Source organism: Lichenostomus cassidix, chromosome 4, assembly GCF_008360975.1.
Source record: "Lichenostomus cassidix isolate B80296 chromosome 4, HeHo_3.0, whole genome shotgun sequence".
Taxonomy (NCBI): domain Eukaryota; kingdom Metazoa; phylum Chordata; class Aves; order Passeriformes; family Meliphagidae; genus Lichenostomus; species Lichenostomus cassidix.
The window spans coordinates 65601433-65621199 of record NC_139484.1 but is presented as its reverse complement, the minus strand read 5'-3'; the positions used below and the strand labels follow the sequence as shown (position 1 = coordinate 65621199).

At 38.7% G+C, this 19767-nt stretch overlaps 2 protein-coding genes across 4 annotated transcripts in view; both read right to left on the bottom strand.

The window, feature by feature from the left end:
- Window positions 1-8803, bottom strand: part of HTT (huntingtin) — an 80143-nt gene extending 71340 nt beyond the window's left edge. For both annotated transcript variants that reach the window (XM_085059692.1, XM_085059693.1), the window contains exons 1-3: window positions 8472-8803; window positions 2693-2776; window positions 2114-2234 (exon numbers count right to left, since the gene is read on the bottom strand). In XM_085059692.1, the coding sequence (XP_084915818.1) occupies window positions 2114-2234; window positions 2693-2776; window positions 8472-8572 (306 nt within the window). In that variant the 5' untranslated portion in view covers window positions 8573-8803. The remainder of the gene's footprint in view (window positions 1-2113; window positions 2235-2692; window positions 2777-8471) is intronic.
- A 2582-nt stretch (window positions 8804-11385) lies between these two features.
- Window positions 11386-19767, bottom strand: part of GRK4 (G protein-coupled receptor kinase 4) — a 38322-nt gene continuing 29940 nt past the window's right edge. Inside the window, exons 14-16 of one of the 2 annotated variants that reach the window (XM_085059691.1) lie at window positions 19282-19419; window positions 17237-17359; window positions 11386-15819 (exon numbers count right to left, since the gene is read on the bottom strand). In XM_085059691.1, the coding sequence (XP_084915817.1) occupies window positions 15766-15819; window positions 17237-17359; window positions 19282-19419 (315 nt within the window). In that variant the 3' untranslated portion in view covers window positions 11386-15765. Of the gene's footprint in view, window positions 15820-17236; window positions 17360-19281; window positions 19420-19767 lie in introns of those variants that run through there. The other variant, XR_014851911.1, reaches the window with a different exon arrangement.

Here is a 19767-nt window from a genome sequence, read left to right as displayed (position 1 = left end):
GCTAGAACCTATGATGTCATCCCGACTGGAAAAAAGCATAGTCAGCTCTAAATGACTATAATAATTCATGCCAGTTACTGAGACCAACTGTACTGCAATCTGTGTGAACAGTCCCACCAGTTTCATTAGCACAGAGAATACTACAACATTGTGCATCAGCTTCAGAGACAAGACAGCTTGACCTCACCCACAGAAACCTGCAAAGTCCCAACTTTGTATTTTTTCTTTTAATGGTATCACCAAGGTTATTTAAATTTTGAGCCATTTGTCTATGTGTAGTAAGTGGTAGTGATGCTAGGTCAGTGTAGTGATGCTTAAAGATGATTTAGAGAGTGTTTATCTAAAGTTATGTGCTCAGCCTTGTCTGCACAGAAGTGTTAGTTTTTTTGGTTATAGTAATGAGCATAAACTCCAGACAGACACACACATGGTTACACAAGTAATGCTTACATCTATAGTCTTTTATTTCAAGAGAAGCTACAAATCATCACACTAGCAAAAGAAGTAGCCCCTAAAAATGCCTGAGATATTAAAAAAGGCTGAACTTTGACTAAAATGCAAGCTTAGGGGCCCAACACCTCTGTTCTACTTACCACAAGCATCACTGGTACTTGCACAACCAAAAATAAAACTGCATATCTTTTTGTCTCTGCATTTATACACAAGTGTCTGCCTAAGTTGCTAAATTGCTCCCACACAACATAAAGCACAGAAACAGAATACAAACTACAACCAAGCTTCCACAACAGTCTGATACATCCATGTGTATGGAATATCACAAGTGTTACCATTTCAGAGCTGTGACCAACTGGCAAGCTTAATGATGATAGAAAACTCCATCATTTAAAAATCACTTAAATCTTTAAAACAAAACAAACTACCATACAAACATTTGGGGGAAAAAAATAGATTTTTCAAGTTACCCTGAAACATGCCAGAGAGCAACAATACTAAATAGATTTTTTTAATTATTAGAGAATTTATGAACTAAATTTTATACCAAGCCTACATAAGCATTTCATGGAAAGTAGGAAATAAGCTTGCATCCTCTAGAACTGTCTCAGAGCAGCTTTTAAAGCAAACTGAGCTAAATAATAATGTATGCATTTCATAGAGTGCTCTCCCACAAACAGAGAAATATTTAAATCAAAGTGAAAAGAGCAAAGTGCTACTAGGCAAAACAAAAAAGCAAGGAACTCACACTTTCTCATTCCCTATCTATGGAATACACTACACAATCTGTAAGCTTTCTCCATATACCTTTCAGGCACAAGCTCAATCCCCAAAACTTCATTCAGACATTAATGTTTAGTTTGCTTGCTTCTACACATCCCTTCATGTTAAAGAAAATTATTATCTGCTCACTTCTAAAGCACTTCAACTTTGCATCAACTAGATTATTTATGCAGGTACATAATAGTGTCTAAAAGTTCAAGTTATTTCAGAAAAAAAACAAACACAAGAAAAGGCAAGTGAAGACAAGCCTGTTCTGGAAGCAGCAGCTGCCACAAATTATTCAAAAGGTTCCCTTTAAGATACTTTGAATCAAGACTTAGACCTTGCCTGACCTCCTATGAATGCCCATCTGCTCCTCTCCAACAAGCTCTTCATTCTGGATCACAGCAAGGGAATAAACAATCTCCAGAAAAACATATTTATTCTAATTACTGCCTGACATCTCCTCCTCCAAGTCTCAGCAAATCACACTACCTTTCAATGAGCTTTTTAATAATATTTTTACCCTTCCTCATGCTAAGTGCCTTTATGTTTACAGAACAATAATAGTATTCCTCCCACACAAGATAATTTCAGAAAAGCCCACATTTCTGTTATGGTTAACTTGAAGAGAACAAAGTTAATGAACAATTGAAGACAAGAATAGATTAGAAGATGAATTACAAAGGACAAGTTAAAGTTAAATATGTTGATCTGGGCATAAAAAGCTCTCCTAAGAGAGAAAGACCACATACAGAATTCAGTAAAGAAGTTTACTTAGCCTCTTACATTATGAGTTATTATCAACATTAAGAAAAGCAACTAAAAGAATATCAGTGTGAATTCAGACAGGACACTGCATCAAGAAGAGACAAAATCTGATAGTAAAAGCTCTTACTTTAATAACTTTATTAAGGCATTCATCTGCAACCATCCGGACATCAGATTCTGCATCCTCGCTGCAGAGGAGAAAGAGTTCCATAGCAATGCCCAGCAGTTTCTGAAATTCTGGAGAATTTCTAAATAAACAAACATTAGAAAATTACTACATGCACTGTGAAAAGGAAACATCAATGCTGTTTTTGAAGGGGTTTTATAATCCAACTACATATATATTATACACACATATACAAGACGAGAAGACATTTAGTGTATTCAAGCACTTCATTAGGAGTTGGGAGATCATTTCCTTACTCTTTCCTACATCACCTGCTAAGGTATTTGACCTGTGACTAAATTTCTCTGTCTGCAATAGAAGGATAGTGCCTACTCCACCAACAGGTAAACAAAAGTCCTTCTTAGATTTTGAGTTGGTTAAAAAAAAAAAAAAAAGCCATTTCAATTTTCAATAGAAGCTCAGCATTTAAAACAACCAATTATAAGGAATACTCCAACAGCCAACACTCCAAAGTTATTATTCATCCTAATAAATTAGAGACATTAATAAACAATTAATAAATTCAAGACAGTGACTTACCTTAGTGACTGAGCAACTATGTTTTCACATATTGTTAGACAATGATTCACTCGATCTTTCTTGGTAGCTGCAAGTTCTTTCTTTCTAAAGGAAGAACACAATGATAATGAGTCTGAAACAAGGGTTCAAAAGTGACCATTTAAACACACTTGCTAGAGTAGTGTCTAATCATTATACAAGAAAAAGATGTACTTTCTGGTCACTACGTAAACAGCTGTATACCAACTACCTGTAGACCCAGGACTTCATCTGCCAGCTGCTGCTGAGAGCACACAGGCACACAAGTAAAGGAGAAATACAAACTTAGAAAAAATAATGAAGAATGAATCATTTAACAGAGAATAGCACATTAGCTCTGTAACTTTCACTGAGAAAATACTTGGGAAAGAAAACAGAAGAATGAAAAAGAGTAAAGGGAAAGGATGGAAAAAATGAGACAGTCCTAGAACAAAGTGAAAATAAAAGAAACTGACAGAAAGAAAAAGGTTGGAGAAGATAAGCCATGAGAACAAAAAATACCACTTTTAAAAAGACCCTCCTCCCTCGTAATACCACCTTAGACTTTTTGTCTGCCAATGTCTTGAAACTTCAAGTTCTATTAAATGGACCATTTTGCATCTGAACTGCAAAGGATGACAAAGCAATGCTATCACACACTACCTTCCTCCAAAGGTCATTACAAAAACAGCAAAGCCCTAGGCACAGTCCCTGCCCATTGAGAATAACATCCCTACAGTAACACTTGGTATAGCCCAGGAAAGGCCAAGCTGAGCGTACAACGAGAACAAAATGCACAAAACCAAAGAATGTGTATCTACAAAAAATGCAGGGCACAATATGAAAAGCTTCTACTTCACAAAATGTGTTTAACTTCAACATGATACAAGCTCTTGGAACAGCAGCTCTTCCCTGCTCCACCCCCAATCAAGGAACTGAAAAAAGAGAGCGAGACAGACTCCCAACCATGACTGTGAAATTTTATTTCAGCGTGCAGTCTCTCCTACTCCTAACTTTACTGACACAGAATCACTTCTAGGAAAACAGATGCAGATGTTACTTTTAAATAATTAACCAGGAGCAACACCAGTGCAAAACCATACACCCAAAGGTATCTCTCCTGAGCCTGTTTCACGATAAGGAATTACTAGCTTCCTCACGCACATTCAAAGAGAATCTTCCCTTTTGTTTTCCAAGTGAAAATTGATCAACTGTATTTTTAGTGTTCAATTCTCTGTCTAAGCAAAAAACAGTAAAAATCATGAAATAGCAAACCAGTGTTTCTGAACTAGAAGTTGGAAAACAATGTGAACAGCCTTCAGTTACATTAATACCAATAACACAACATTGAGGGCCAACAGCAAGTAGCCAATAAGTACATTAAATTCAGCTAACTCAAAACGCAGTATTAGACAAGTGTTTTTAAAGAATTACACTGCGTTATTTAGGAACTCCAGCTCAAATAATAGTAGATGTTGAGGAAAAAGTCATTGTCTGCCAGTAACCCTGTCCTTTTTTTTCCATCAGGCTGGAAGTGCGGGGTTCAAAAGTCTGTGTTCCCAAGATTTCAGTTTTTCTCACAAAGATCCTGTCATCTCACCCCAGAAATACTTTCTACTTTTAGAAGTTTAAGGAACAGCTCTAACCAAAGCCCTTTTTTTTGGTTATAGTTTGGCAGCATTTCATTTAGGCAAACTTCAGCACCCCTTAAAGAGGATCTCTTCTTGGACTTAGGACATCAGCAGAATACAAGCAGACAACCTGAATTTGTTCAAGATACACAATGTCTTTCTCTCCATCTTGAAAAAGTGTCAGAGTCTTTAGCAGCATTCCAGATCATCTCTAACAAATACTCCCCAAGATATCCAGCTGATTTTGCAAAGTCAGCACCACCAATGGGAGGAGGCATCTCAGAAAATTCTTAAATCATTTCAACTTTCATGATAATTTTACCCAGCATTCCAAATCTCTTATGAGCACCTATTGCACTATACATTCAACCCAAAAATAGAACAGGCACATCTGAACTTGCCCATAAGCTCACTATTTCAGATACAAGACACATTAAAAATATTGCTGACAAAGGCTACTTTTAGAATAAAGTTCTTTATTATCTACACATAAGATAGCCCTGAGCAAGGCAGGTACTGGTGTTCAATACTGCTCAGACTAGTAGAGATCAATCTCTCAGGCAAATTTCTGTAAACAGAGAGCTCAACTAATACATAATGTACACCTTCCTGAAAAAAGGAACTTAAAAGGCTAGAGAAAATACAACTTCCAAAACCATAATTTAAATAAATGAAAGGTGGAAGGAAAACGCTTAACATACATTATGTACATCCACACATTTTCTGTGCCTACAGAGAAGGCTAGCAGAACAGTATCTAGAGAGAAAACACATGATTTTTTTAGTTTAAAAAACCAAACAAAGCTCTATTCATAAGTATCATGAAGTCCACAGGCAAACTGCTGGTGAGCATACCCAGGGGGGCAACAACAGCATCACACATTTAATGAATCAATCACACATATCTGATGAGTAACAGAAGGCAGGAGATACTGGGAGCAGCAGTTATCTACAGCAAAGCTCCACCTCACGTACAGAGGAGTTCAGTCTCCTACATACTTCTACAGACCAAGAAGATTAATAAACAACATAAGAAAACCAGCAAGCCCAGATAATTTTGCCCTCTGAGTCCTGATGAGCTGACTACAAGGAGATGCAGCTCATCGATGGTAATTTTTGTTAGACCTTGAAATTAAGAATACGTGAAGAGTATCGAAGTGCTAAAGCTGAGCAAGTGATAAGAAAAGGGCCAAACCAAACGGCTTGACATTAATCTTGAGAAAAATAACAGCAAACGAAAAACTATTCTTTTAATAACAAACTGAAATATGAGTGGATCAAGAAATAAACAAAGTCCAAATAGGGGGACGTGGAAACAAGATGTAGTAATGCAGGATTGCCACATTAATTAGAACTGGTCTACTATACACCCTAGACATGGTAACTCATGTTACAAAAAAACATCAAGGAACCACCACTGACAAGCAGGGCAAATAGGTATTATCCATCCAGTTTATGTGTCTTCAGTGAAGAAAAAAAATTAATGCTAGGCCTCCATACAGCACCAATCAAACTGATCTATGACCAAATGTTTGCTTCAGCCAAACATAAAAGACCCAGAAAAATTAAAGAGTGTAGAAAAAAGCATGTTGCTGGAGAGTACTTGGGCTTTGGCTGTACCTCTTGTTGCAAAAGTAATGGTTAGAATCAAATGTAAAAAAAAAAAAAATTAAGAACAATTACAAGTGACTGTTAGAATAAATTGACAACAGAAAAGTTAAAGAATCCACCTTTGGATTCACAAATCAAACTATAAATTCTTACTTCATACCATTAAAATTTTAAGTTAGTGGGAGCTTTGTGATCCAAAAGAAAACATCCAACTTCAATAAAAATTTAAGAGTCAAGAAAAGCTAAAAATATATAAGGAAGAAAATTTGTTGCCTCAGCAGAAGTGTATAGAAGCAGTATGACAGAGAGCTCAAATTAAATTTACATAGAAGGGAAAAAAAACCCCAACAAGAGATAAGAGAGAGGGAACCAGAGACTGACATCTGACTGCAAGGCACAATATAAGCATAACACATGATTATTGCTGATTAAAATCTCTTGAAACAGAAAAAGCTCTGACCTTCTTGGTAAAAGCCTGGATTTGATTAATATTTTAAAGAAAAAAGACAGGGTAACAGTATTATCAAAAGTTCTGGAGTAATTGCCTTACAGTTAAGTGAAGAAAGATACAGATATATGCTGTGTAAACAATTAATTCTTCTCTACCCCAATCTCTCTGATCTTAAAACATTTTATAGCAGGAGACAGTCCTCAGTATGATGATAGGAACTTACCACACAGAACTACAAGATATTTAAGTGTTACTTACAAAGAACCACAACAAAGATGAACACTTCTCCCCAAACACAGAGACAATTTTCCTTTCCATTCTACTACAAGCAAGAAAAAAATAAATGCAGATAGTATTGTGAATTACACTCAAGATGTCACCTGCTATTTCACTAAAAGTTTGGGAAGCCTCAGCAAAGGCTGCCACAATAGCTTTTCACTGGCTTTTATGAGGCTCAGTGCTGTCACTGAATTTGCACAGCTCCTGGGGGCATGCAATCCCATCAGCTTTCTGGAAACAGCCTATTTTTAAACACAAAGCAAAGTCAACAAGGACAACTATAACACTAATTTTTTAATGTTTACTATAAAATATGCCTAAATTTAGACTGTCAAACCAAGCACACTATCTCTCAGCAAGAGTCACAAATGGTTTTGAGGATTTTCTCTTAAAATACCATGATTTCTCTCTCATCAGTAACATTCAAGATGGGATTTTTCAATTGCACATAGGAAAGACTGGAAATAGATGGTCATCCACATCACACAAAGTATTAGCACACAAAAATGCACAAAACAGAGCAATTAGTCCCTGCAGACAGTGAGGTACCTAAAAGCAAGTAGCTCATGAAGACGTGCTTTTTTTACCTATTATGCACCAAAAGTGTGAAAATGCACTGAGATTGTTTGAGACAACATTCTCCAAAGAGAAACAGCACCAACCGTGATAATCGAGTTGGCAACCATGTCAGAATGTGCAGTGGGAGCAGGTGGCCAAGAGCCCAGTGCCACTGCTTCGCTTCCTCTGCCAACGCCGGAGCAAACTGCCAAGCTAGAAGTTACCTGCTCCTCAACCCTTCTGCTTCTCCCATCTCACCGACAGCAGGAGAAAAAGCAAGAGTGTGACTCATGTCTTTATCCCTCAAAAACCTTACAGCCTTCACACCTGCTCAATGAAAGCTGTTTTCAGAGGATGCAAAAGCAAGGGGCAGCACTGTGGTACAGAACAGCTCCTTGCCCTGGCCCTCCAGTAATGCCTCCCAATGGGAAACTTGAGTATCTCGTGGATCTAATGCATTTGTCCCTTACATCTAAGAAAGCAAAAGGATATTAAGAATATTTAAACTAACCCCTCCTAGGTCTCTGTGCAGCAAGTCACAGCACAAGACTTTAAATGAAATTTGTCACAAACAGACAGCCACAACAACTCCTTCCAAAAGCATCAGAGCTCAGACTTCAACTCTATCTAAATTTTCAACCCATAAACACCCAAACTTGTTTTAACTTCAACATGAACTTACAGGGTGCTGTTCTGAAAAGAAAGAAGAAAACCACCCGAACAAAAATTAACACTTAGAACATGGAAACTGAATTACAGAGCAGAATAAATTTCTCGTTTAGCCTTGAATCCTCATTTCAAGAACACTGTACAATCAGCTGGACAGAGTTCAGAGAAAAGATACTCATATAGAAAGAGTCAAGCACAGAAAAACAGAGTCTCACAGAAAGCGCTTCAGGAGTTATCAGAAAATACTAAAAGTAGCGCTTCATTCAAGTTATGCCTAAGGGGTTTCGTCTTTTTTGCAGCAGTGTACTGTGTGAAAATAAGGTTTTCCTTCCTAGAACCAGCCTGTGAAACCTCCCGTTCACTTCCCGCACTGGTGAATTTTCAAACGCACTTGCCCCAGAAGTTACTTCGCGTCTGAACTTCGGCAGAGCCCCGAGAGCAGCACCCCGCCGCATCCCCGGGAGCAGCGTGCCGCCAGGGGCAGGGCAGGGCGGGCCCGGCTCGGGCTGCCCGCGGGAGCACAGCCGGCCGGGTGTCGGACACGCGTGTCGGGAGCCCCCCAGCCCCGGGCGCGGCTCACTCACGGTCTCTGCAGCGGCTCCTCGGGGAGGGCGGCCGGGCCCTGCTGCTGCTGGAAGGAGCGCAGCGACTCGAAGGCCTTCGTCAGCTTCTCCATGGTGGCCATGTCCGCTCCGCCCGCGCCGGCGGCACCGGCCCGCGCCGCGACCCGCCCTGTCACGGGCGCCCGGCGGGTCCGAGCGCTGTCCCGCTGCCCCTGGCGCTGCCGGCGGGCTCGCTCCCGGCGCTGTGCGGGCGCTCTGGCGGGCCCGGGCCCGTCACAGCCGCGATGAATGGGGCGGGTGCCGCTCGGGGCCGCGGGCGCCTCCCCTCCGCCCCGCCGCCATCTTGGATCAGTCCCGTCGGCCCCCGCGCCCCGCCCCGCCCCCGGCGCTGCCCCGCCCCCAAGTGGGGCCCCGGCACGAAGCCCGGCCGCGCGTGCGCACAGCGTACCGCCGGTCCGGCGTCACGCGCGCCTTTCCCTGCCTACGCACAGGGCACGCGGCGGCCGAAGGGGCGGGGCGGCAGCGACAGACACGCGCGCTCTGCCCAATCAGAACAAGGCTCCGCCCCTCGCCGCGTGCTGGGGCCGCCGAGCGCTGCTCCGCGGCGCCCTCTGCCGGCAGCGGCAGTCGCGCCCCGTCGGCCGCAGAGCCGCGCTGGGCTCCGGGCAGTGCAGGGCCGGGCAAGGCCGGGAAGTGCCAGCGCTGCCCCGGGCGGGAGCGGGCCGGCAGCCCAGGCACCGCGGCTCTTCCCTGGGAGCCCCTGGCGCTGCCCCGCGGAGAGCCGCCTTGTCAGCCGCACCGCACCGGCCGCCCCAGCAGGGCGAGAGCAGGCGCTGTGTGCCGCGTGTCGGCGGCGCGCAGCAGGTAACGCGGCAGCCCCGCAGCACTAGCGCCGGCCAAAGGCGCTACCGGCACTCCAGGTTTATTTTAGGCTGCAGAGACACTTACAGGAACAGGACACTTAAAACTTGGCAGCGTACGTGCTGGCCTTTCAGTACTCCTCTCCTGAGTGTGGACTTGCTTTATCAGAGGATACTTTTTGCCACTCCCAAAGCACATACTAGACATACAGGATACAAGAGAGACATTATAGAATATTTAAATCATCGATAGGATTACTAAACACTTAGGAAAAAAAAAAACAACAGTATTGTGAAGTTTCTAATTACAAACACTGATCTTAATACATCTACTTGCTAATGCTATTTTAAATGACAGCTGATAAGAACTGGCAATTGAACTTACCTCGCACACATGAAACTGATTCCAGTAATAAAAATTGAGAACAGCTCTTGGAACTTCTAAGAAAATAAATTGCCAGTAATCCAATTTGGTTGTTGTTAGCAGATATAAACAAATGAAGCAAAGCTCATGTCTGAATATTCAGGCCAACAGAAGTCATAGATCACATTCTTGCCAAATATTCAGTAGAACAGTGTTCTGCCAATTAACTTTGTTAATAAATGCTCATAAAAGACAAACCACTTGAAACAGTCCTCTGAAAGTAAACTTATCCTTAGTCCTGAAAGCAATTGAACTTGGAGCAAAACCTAATTTCACCGTAGAAATGCTACAAAGTGTGAGCATTTAAGGTAAAAACTGTATTTTGCCCGATTATTTTATGACAAAGCTTGCAGAAACGGTCTGTGGAACATGTGGATGATCATGAATTTTTTATTTAGCAAATGATACATGATAGAAGATGACAGCAGAGCTGGAATGCTGCACACACTGTCCGTGTGCCACTCCACACTGCTGAAATAAACAGAAGCCCATTAAAAAGAGCATAAGCTCTTATCAAAGATTAAAGAAGCCACAACCAAGGCAGCCCTCGCAAGGCTGTTTTGAAGCTTTAGATCAAATGCTTGCCAGTCCCTCATGGGCTGCTGACTCACCGGCAGGAGCGCCAAGGCAGTGCCTGCCCACAAGCTCACTGCTCTTTGTTCTCCTTATCCTTCAGAGCTCTATCGGCACGGTGACGCTCATGAACTGTGAGCTAACTGCAAGATAACTCAGGGGTATCAGGTTTTGCTTTGCTGAGGACCTTATCAGAAGGTTCTTCCAGTCGAAATCGGCTGATCTGCAGTTTTGCATGTATGGTGTCACCGATCTGCCCCACAAACACCCGCAGTGGCAAAAATAAAGTGGTGTAAACCAGGCAAGGGGCAAGAAAAAGCAAGGCAGGGTTAGAGAACAGGCATTTTTGTAAAGTCGGCATTACCTCAAAGAAAAATGAAGTCACAATTAACTGCATACCTAAAAGATTATCTGAAACTAATTAATCTCAGCCTCCAGGAGAAAAAGTAAAGAATCATGCTCTTACCTTGTCTCTAAGGTTAGCTCTTGATTTAATGTTTTTAAGAACAGGTTGGATGAGTATGTCAAGAATATTTTTGACCCTATCCTGAAGTCCCTCTTTGGCCAGCATTTCTGCATTTCCATGAACAGTTCAGCAGGTAATTGGTACTACTCCATGAGACTGCTGGCCCATGTGGTTTGGCATATGCACAGATAATCTGCAATATGTCACAGCACGGTTGTATCCTTGTTAAGGTCATTTAATTTGAAGCTCTTTTGTAGAGCATTTGGGGGCCTTTGTCCTTAAACTCATGTCATAAAACCACAATAAATGTGAAATAAAAAACAGCCCATCCCAATATTCTGTCTTTTCACATGGAAATTTATGCAGAAATCTAGTTCCAGACCATAAGACAAGGTATCAGTCGAGCCAGGACAACAGAACTAGGGCACTTTTTCCTGGATTCAACTCTCTTCTTGGTAAAAAAGATTGGTAAAAAACTTAAAGTGTGCAGTAGACAGCTTCTGCTTCAAGAAATTGCACAATTTTTTTTTTAACTACAATTTTTCTTTTTCTTTTTTTTATCCCAGCTACCATGATAGACATGGTAAATAAATCACATTAGACAGTAATACATGTGGTTGAAATATGTGGCAGTGTTTTGCTTTTATTTCAGGAATTACAATGCTAGAACATCCAGGAAAATAGCTCACACAAGAACAGTCAGTGGTTTGGAGATGCTGGAACTAACACATCACATTTAATAGTCAGCTTCCTATGGTTGGAAAGAATTCTGGTGTTTCGGACACAACTGGATCATGACAAAAATGTTAGGTACATCTCATGTGCAAAACTTAAGTTACACCACAAGAACAATTATGAAATAAAAAAGAATTGTTCATTCAGCAGAAGAGACATCATCATCACCAAAATAAGCAAGGCAGGTAATTCAAATCAAAGTAAATATGACTTCAGCTTAAAGATGCTTTCCAATAATTCAAATTTCACTGGATGATAATTCACATGGATGATAATTCCAATGTTAAATTCATATAATGCTAAATTGTAAACCATAGAAAAATATTACTTCAATATTATTGACTTATTTTAGTAACTCATAAACCAGAATTCTTTTTTTGTACAAATGGCAATGAAATAATTCTTACATCAGTGTAGTTTGAAAAATAATTGAAGTGCATTCTAAAAATTGATTGTTAGTTGGTTTTAATAGCTTCTATCATTGATTTATAAGGACAATTTTGTCCTTATATGGAGATAATTCTCTTTCATACTAAAAAACATTCAGGACTACAGTTTTAAGAATGATTTGGGGGAAAAAAAAAAGAGACAACAGCTCTTAAAGGCTAAGGTGTGTCAATAACGCTATTGTTGTTACAGGAATACCACAGGTTTTTTCCTACTTAATAGTAAGTGCTCATTTTTTTAGCTGAGACTGTTTTATTGTTGTTATAATCCAGAAACAACACCATTTTTATTATGAACACATCACAGGGGGAAGCTGACAGCTTTTTTAATAGAAAAAAACAACCCTGAGGCATGAAGTTTCTATTCTGTTGGTCACAACATAGAGAAGCATTAAGTAAACCAGTAAGATCCTGGTACATTGTTTCACAGTTTCTGAATTTTGAGCTAAATAGATTTATGAGGTACACACAAGCAGACATTAAGATTTACATACAGAAATGCCTGGAAACACATGCCACAGAAAAGGGCGGTTGATCTCATGCAAATAACTCCAAGGAATTCCATAGGTCTTTCCAAATCTTGCACCAGTAGAACAAGCAATTGAGCTGTTGGATTGTCTCGCTGCTATTAAAGCCTTCTAACACATAGGTCTAGAGAATGAAGTCATGCTGAATTACAAGAAGTTATGTTGGTTTCCCCCATCCCACCCCAAACAGTTTCGTGGAAGTAAAAGGCTACATAACAAGTAAACACAACCTGCTACTTTCCTCTTTCTTTGTCCCAGTTGTGACCTAAAAAAATCAAGAGCTGAGTTCATATTAAATTTATTGCACCATGATATTTTGCTTTCAGGTGTTCTCCCATCTCCTTAGCCTTTCCTTGCTTTCAAGATGCATCTCCAAGCTCCCAATAGTCCAGTAAAGACATTTAACCAATGTTAGTTACCTTAGATTAAACAGCAAAACACCTTCACCTCCATGTAAGGAGAGTTGTGATGATCCTCTTAGTCCCTTGTTTTTTCTAATTCTTTAGGGAATTCACATTAGATAAGGACTAGTCATTATTATGTGCTTGTATTTCTAGTCAAAAAGGATAAGTTTTTAGTAGAAAAATGTCATCTTGAGCCTACTGGGGAAAAACCAACCAACCTACCAACCAACAAACCTACCAACCAACGAAAAGAAAACCCCAAACCCAATGGAATTTAGGTCCTAATCCTGCAAACATGTACTCATTCAAAAAATAATTCAATAGTACTAATCTGAATTTAAGAAAGAACTTGGGAAATTAAACTAAGTAAAACTTCAAAAAAACAAATTCTCACTTTTTTACAAGGAGTTCCTTTGTCCAAAGAAGCAGACATGTAAATAACCACTTTTTAGGAACAATTTCCCTTTTCCCTTCATCTAGCCTTCCTTCTTCACAGATCCCTGGAGAATATGTGTTAAGCCTCAACACTCCAAAATACAGAAGTTGATTTTTTTTTTAAGATTCCTCTCCATCCAATACTGAAAGAAAACTTGAAATACATGATAAATAGACTTTCAGATTTTTTTTTAAAATTTGTTAAAGCCAGTTCCTCTGTTTTCTTCATAAAATTTTCTCAGCTTATATCCATGGTACTCTTGCCCAAATTTCAAATTACTCTACACAGACATAAATCCAGACTGTCACCCTGTATGTCAGGTGTTTATATAGACACACAAGGGTTTATCACCTTTGCCTCAGAGCAGCACGCCTAAGATCTCAAAAATTCAAACCTCTTTATCAGAGAAACGATGACTTCTCCAACCATGTAGGTATTTATAAAACACTTTTGTTACTCCCCCATTTTTCCATTCTCATTTTGAGTCCTTCTATTGCTGTGGTACAAAATAAAGAGGGTCAGGTCAGACTGCCAGCTCATTGTCTCACACATAATGACTCTAGCCAACACTCTTACTTCAGATATTTCTGTCAAGCCTCCCATCCCTTTGCTATTACATCAGACCATCTTCCAGTAATTCATTCAAACTCTCTGTCTCTCTGTGCCACTTTCTCCTTTTGTACTCTCTAAAAGAGTAATTTTGCTGTCTTGTGTGCTGTTTTAGACTGGAGGAAAAATGCACTGAAAACACAGGAAAACAGTCTCATTCCTCATTTCTGTGGCACAGTAGCCAAGAGGAACAATTTCAGAGACACGAGATGAGCCCCAGTAGGGTTCTGCAACTCAACACACTGGTTTTCCATTTTTTTCAAATTCTAATTCATTGAAACATTTGTCTTTAGAGACCAAATACTGTGAATTAAAACCTGATGATAGGCTTGAATGTCAAATATATCTTGTGAGTTTCTCAGATGCAGTTTCTTCCAGTGGGTCTGCAGATCACAAGCAGAGACCTTTTTGAGGTGGGAGGCTATTCAGTTGCTTTGTGTGTACAATATCTGTGTGGTCTGCTTGGTGTCCCAGAGATTTGAAAGAAAAAATTGCATGCACAGTTGAGACAAATCTTCAGAATACAGAACAAACTGTGCTACTAAAATCATGTCTCCAACTCCAAGGGCATTTCATTATATTTCAAGTAGCTAATTCAAATTTTGAAAACAGAAGAGGCTCTTCATAAAATGTGCTCTGTAAATTGACTCTCATATCCAGATTCATAGTTTTACTGGAAACTACAAAATAAAAAGTCTGACATACTGTGAGTCCTGACGAATGGAAGTTTGACTAGCTTTCAAGCAGCTTTTGTCTGTTTTACTAATGAACATCAGGTAAACATAACAAACTTCAATACCAGCTCCACATCTGTGTTAAGCAATCATTAAAGGCATGTTTTAATGTTTCTGTTTTAAAAGGCTGTAAGAAAAAAAATATTTACATAATCGAGTTCAATACTTAATGCTACCTTGCCCTTCCCCCAGTGGCAGTGATTGCTGTCAACCCTAAAACATCACATATTACAACATAAGCAGAGAAGAGGTTAGAAGGAAGAGCCCATGCTTTGCTTTTTAACCCATTATAAAACTATAACATCCTACATGGAGTTAAAAACAATTTCATTTACAGAAAATAAAAAAAGGTGTCCCCACAGGTAAAAAGAAGTTGTTTCAGTAAAGACAGCAAGGTTTTCAAAATATAGTTATAAAATTTTGGCATAGATCTATTTGCATGGCTCATGCCAAGAAACTGTATGGAGAGGATGCATAAGATGGGTGGAAAAGAGAAGAATGGGATATGCAGCTTGTTACAGGATAATGCTAAATGTTCAAAGTTCTCTTTATACAGAAATACAGAAAGAGATTCTACAGAGCCAGATAGTAAAGAACAATTCCTAATAGCTGGCTACAGTGCACTGAATTCCTTTTTTTTCCTTAGCAGTTGCTTGAGTGATACATTAGGTAATAGCACTGCCATGCTGCTGGATAATACCAGAATTATTAAATTTATCAGTACAGCAATTTTACAGTTAAGAAAACTGCTAATAATGATCCTAATGATAAAGAAATTTTACCAGGAGCATACAAAGTCAAGTTACATTGATGCCATAGATATTATCTCTGTGCTTCAAAATCCATTTAGTATTTCTAGATTTGTTCCACTGGGAAAAAATAATCAAGATAAATCAAATACATACAGAAACACACTCACTCAAATGGCACTCATTGCTTTTTGTACAATTAAGCTTTAGTGAAAATATACATCTTAAAACAAATGAAGTACAAATGTACAAAAATCCTTGAACTCAGATAAAAAATATATATAATACAATTTGCTACAGAGATATAAAACATTTAACATTTGCTCATCCTTTCTGATGAGCATAAAATGATTTAAAGTCTGGAGGACTCCTGCTCATCATCACTGCAATCAGATTTAAAGCAGACCTGCAAGAGAAGACAAACAGACAACTCAGCTGCAGAGCTGATGCTATTGTTTATTAGTGTATTTTATGGGGCACAGGAAGGCTGGGCAGTGGGTCTTTTTCCAGCACCTTTTACTCCATCCTAACTAAATGCTTTGGGAAAATCAAAGGAAACCACAATCTCAACCCCAAATCTCAAGTCATTAAAGTTTAATTTAACATTAAGTTCTTTCCTTCTTTTAACTTCACAAGACAATTAACTGTAGTCCTATTAGTTCAAAACCAACTGAAAACTCTCAAATCATATTAATTTTTTGGGACTTTTTCTCAATAGAACCATATCTTGGGACAGTATGAATCCTGCTGATTTTTCGCTGGAAAAGACTACAGGAAGACACAAGCTTTAACTTTAGCAATGTGAGATTATCTGTACACTCAACCATCCCTTCTATTCCATTATTTTAAGTGGGGGAAAAGTGAATTTGAAACGGTGAACTAAAAATGACAGTACTATTATACATTCCATTAGCATTGTACCATTTTAGAAAGGTGAATTGTCAGCTGAAGACAAAAAATCTCTTCATGCAATTTTAATACATGGCCCTGCTGTGGCTACTTACTGATATGCTCCTAGCAATTTCAATATTCCATTTCTGCTTGAAAGGAAAAGTAATTTCTACCCAAGTGTTTGCTACTGGAATATACTCAAGTTCCTCAAGATAATTCCTCTCTAAGTGCAAGCACATTGAGCAAGCAGAATTGTATAGAACATCTACAACTGCAAATCTTTACAAACAGTCCATTTCTTACATCCTACAGACAATTACAATACATGATGTGTCTTCTAGGTGGTAAATACTCCATTCCCTGAACAAGAGATTCTTCTACTAAAGAGTAGAAGTCTGTGTGTAAGAAAAGGCTGTGCATTATCAGCTATGTAAAGATATATTATGTTGTTGTTTTGGTAAAGGCATTAAACTGCCTAAGATATATTAAAATATGTTTTGTGATGGTTTGTTTCATTCATTTACTTATTTGCTAGATATATAGTTAATTTAGTTTATTTATTTATTACTAGTTTTTACAACTCAATTATCTCTGATGACATATCCAGTTTTCATTAAAAAATAGCAAAATATATAAGAAGCAAGACCCAAATTAACATCTTCAGCAAAGGAAGGTCTAGAGCACAGCTTTTAACAGAACTCACTACCTTTTTCTCAGGTAACTAGAGGAGGAAATGCTGAGGGAGGAAAACTTCCCATAGTTATAGGGTTTGCCATCATTTCTGAAATGCAGTGGAGGGGCAAAGCCATAACAAAACAGATTTCATTAATTTCAGTATTCAGTGAAAAACTTGTTTTTCTTTTCACAAATTAGTATTAAAAAAAAATGGAAGTTAAGGTAATTTTCATATGAAAGGAAAGAAATACTCTTACCTCTCCACTAAAAAGTCTGTGAAAGAAGCCTCTCTTTGGTTTAGGAGACTTCTCTCTGTCTGGTGACACAGTACCATCAGTTTCATATGCATTGATATCTTCAAAGCATCCCGTTTCAATCATCTTTGAAACATATGAAATATAAATTAAATATCCATAAAAGCATCTCAAACAAGTTCCAAGTATTATCTATTTACTCTGGCTGGCTACTCCTAAAACTTAAAAATTCATCAGTCAAACTCCACCACTCAAAGAACTCCAAAAAGAGGCACAAAGCTGACATTGACTTCTCCTCATGCATTCAACAAAATAAGGAAGAGCAATGAGAGCACTATCACATGGGTGTCAGGTTCTCCCTTGCTTTTTCTGCATTCTTGCCTTTCTTCTGTCTATGATGCATTAAGAAGAAGTTTTTAGAACCAGAAACAGATTTTCCTTTCAGGTATTCTGCTCATTTCAGAGCAGTCTAGCCTAAAAAATGTAATATCTCTATACCCTGGACTGAACTTAATTAATAAAATATTACATGGAAGGAAAAAAAACATATAATGAAGATGGGTTTCTGGAGAGATGCAAGGAATTTTTAAATAATCTTTGTCTGTGTACACAGAAACAAAAGAAATAAAACCACAATTACTGGTTTTTGGGTGCAGAAAGGACAGCAGGAAGAGTGAATGCCAAAACATAACCAACAGGCAGGGTCAGAAGGGGGGAGTGGCTAATGCCCAAATTTAGTTGGCATTTACCAGTAAGGGCCACCAGTACACATCTGTGACAGCAGAAGGCAGACAAATGAATACACCTTGTAGAAGGAGAGAAGGCATAAAGAGGAGTAAGAAGAAATGCAGCCTGCTTTTGTTGTAAACCATGACTTGGTAAATTATGGAATGGCAAGAGGAATTTTTGGGAGGCAAAAATTTGAGGGACAGTTCAGTAACATGAATTAAAAGAAAAAATAAGCACAAATGTACAATGGAATCTGCAGTTGTTCCTTGAAGAAAAGGAATTGCCATTATCAGAATTCCACAACTACTTCCAACTTCATCCTTCTATGCAGGATTAGTTATTAAGCTGCAGTGCATTTTTCAATTACTAGATCATATTGTGAAATTCAGAATTACAACGCAGCATAGGAAATATTTATTTCCCCAAGGTTTCTCAGTGAAAACTTTCTATGTCAAATGACACCTTTTCAAATACCCTTCTTAATGTAATGCAAAAAAGTGAAAGGAAAACAAAAGGGAATGTACTTTTTCTTCCGGATTGTGCAGAAATTGCTCATCTTTTGTGTTCAAGCTTTAAATAAAATGCAATCATACTGGGAAAGAAACTACACTAGTAGAATTCAAGACAATAGTAATTTCAGAAAGTCACAAACACCTTATAATGGGGGGAAGGCATTCATAACAAGAACTACAATTTTAAGTAATTGTTACTGAGTGCTCTTACTGAAACAGTAAAGAGGATTTGAATTACATGTAGAGGCAGCAAAATTCTATTCTGTATGCAGAATACTAGAATACTCATTCACTAGGCACATGAAAAAACTTGCAAGAGAAAGTCTGACTCAACTGATACTGAACCTTTTGTTTTGAAACCTTGAAAAAGGTGAGTCTGCAATTCTGTATTACTGTCACTTGGATACTCTATTGATACACAGGCTATACACAAACAGCTTGCACTGCACCTATTTGCTTTTGAACACTTGGAATGGCATTCCCTCCCTCTCCTGTGAACAGCAATATTGAATAACATGTGACAGAAGAACAAGGAAAAGGTGGTCCTACTGATACTAATATTGTTCTGTAAGCTGTGCCTATGATGACGAGATGCCAGACTCCATTTAAGCAAATTTATGATAGATCTCAGTTTTTAGCAAGTTGTTTATGTTTACAGGAAAAAAATTTTCTGAAGCCTCTCAGCAAAGAAGTCTAAAGCATAAACTTCTTTACATCTCCTGGTGAAAATCAGTATAATTATATCTTTTGTTAAATATTCTATACTGCTGTGCTAAAGAAAATAATTTTCTATGAAATGGACATTACCTCATTTTGCCAAGGGATTGAGACACAACCCGTCACAAATTTGGAATAGAAGTCATCATCTGTAGTATCCAGGTTCACTCCTTTTACTGTTGAGAACTGCTCAATGTCCAGGACATCTTTACAATAAACGGCACGTGGCTGCAGTACAATATAAGATTGCTTCATTAAAGTTTTAGATTTGGGGACTTTTTGTTTGGGTTACTTTTTCTCTAGATGAGCAAAAGGGAGCAAAACATCTGCAATTTTATATTTCACACTGCTGATCACCAAATTACTATTCTATAAAACAGAAATACAAAGACTCTCTTTATAAGGCACCTGAGCAATACCATCCATCCTGCAAGTAAGATAAAAGAAATATCAAAACCAGAAATAGCTTGTCTGGATCTCTTAATGGTTGTCATAATTCACTTATCTTCTGTCACCTTTCTTTCAGCTCTGGAGTATTTTCTTCAAAGCTATTCCTCATTTGTTCTGCATCTGCAC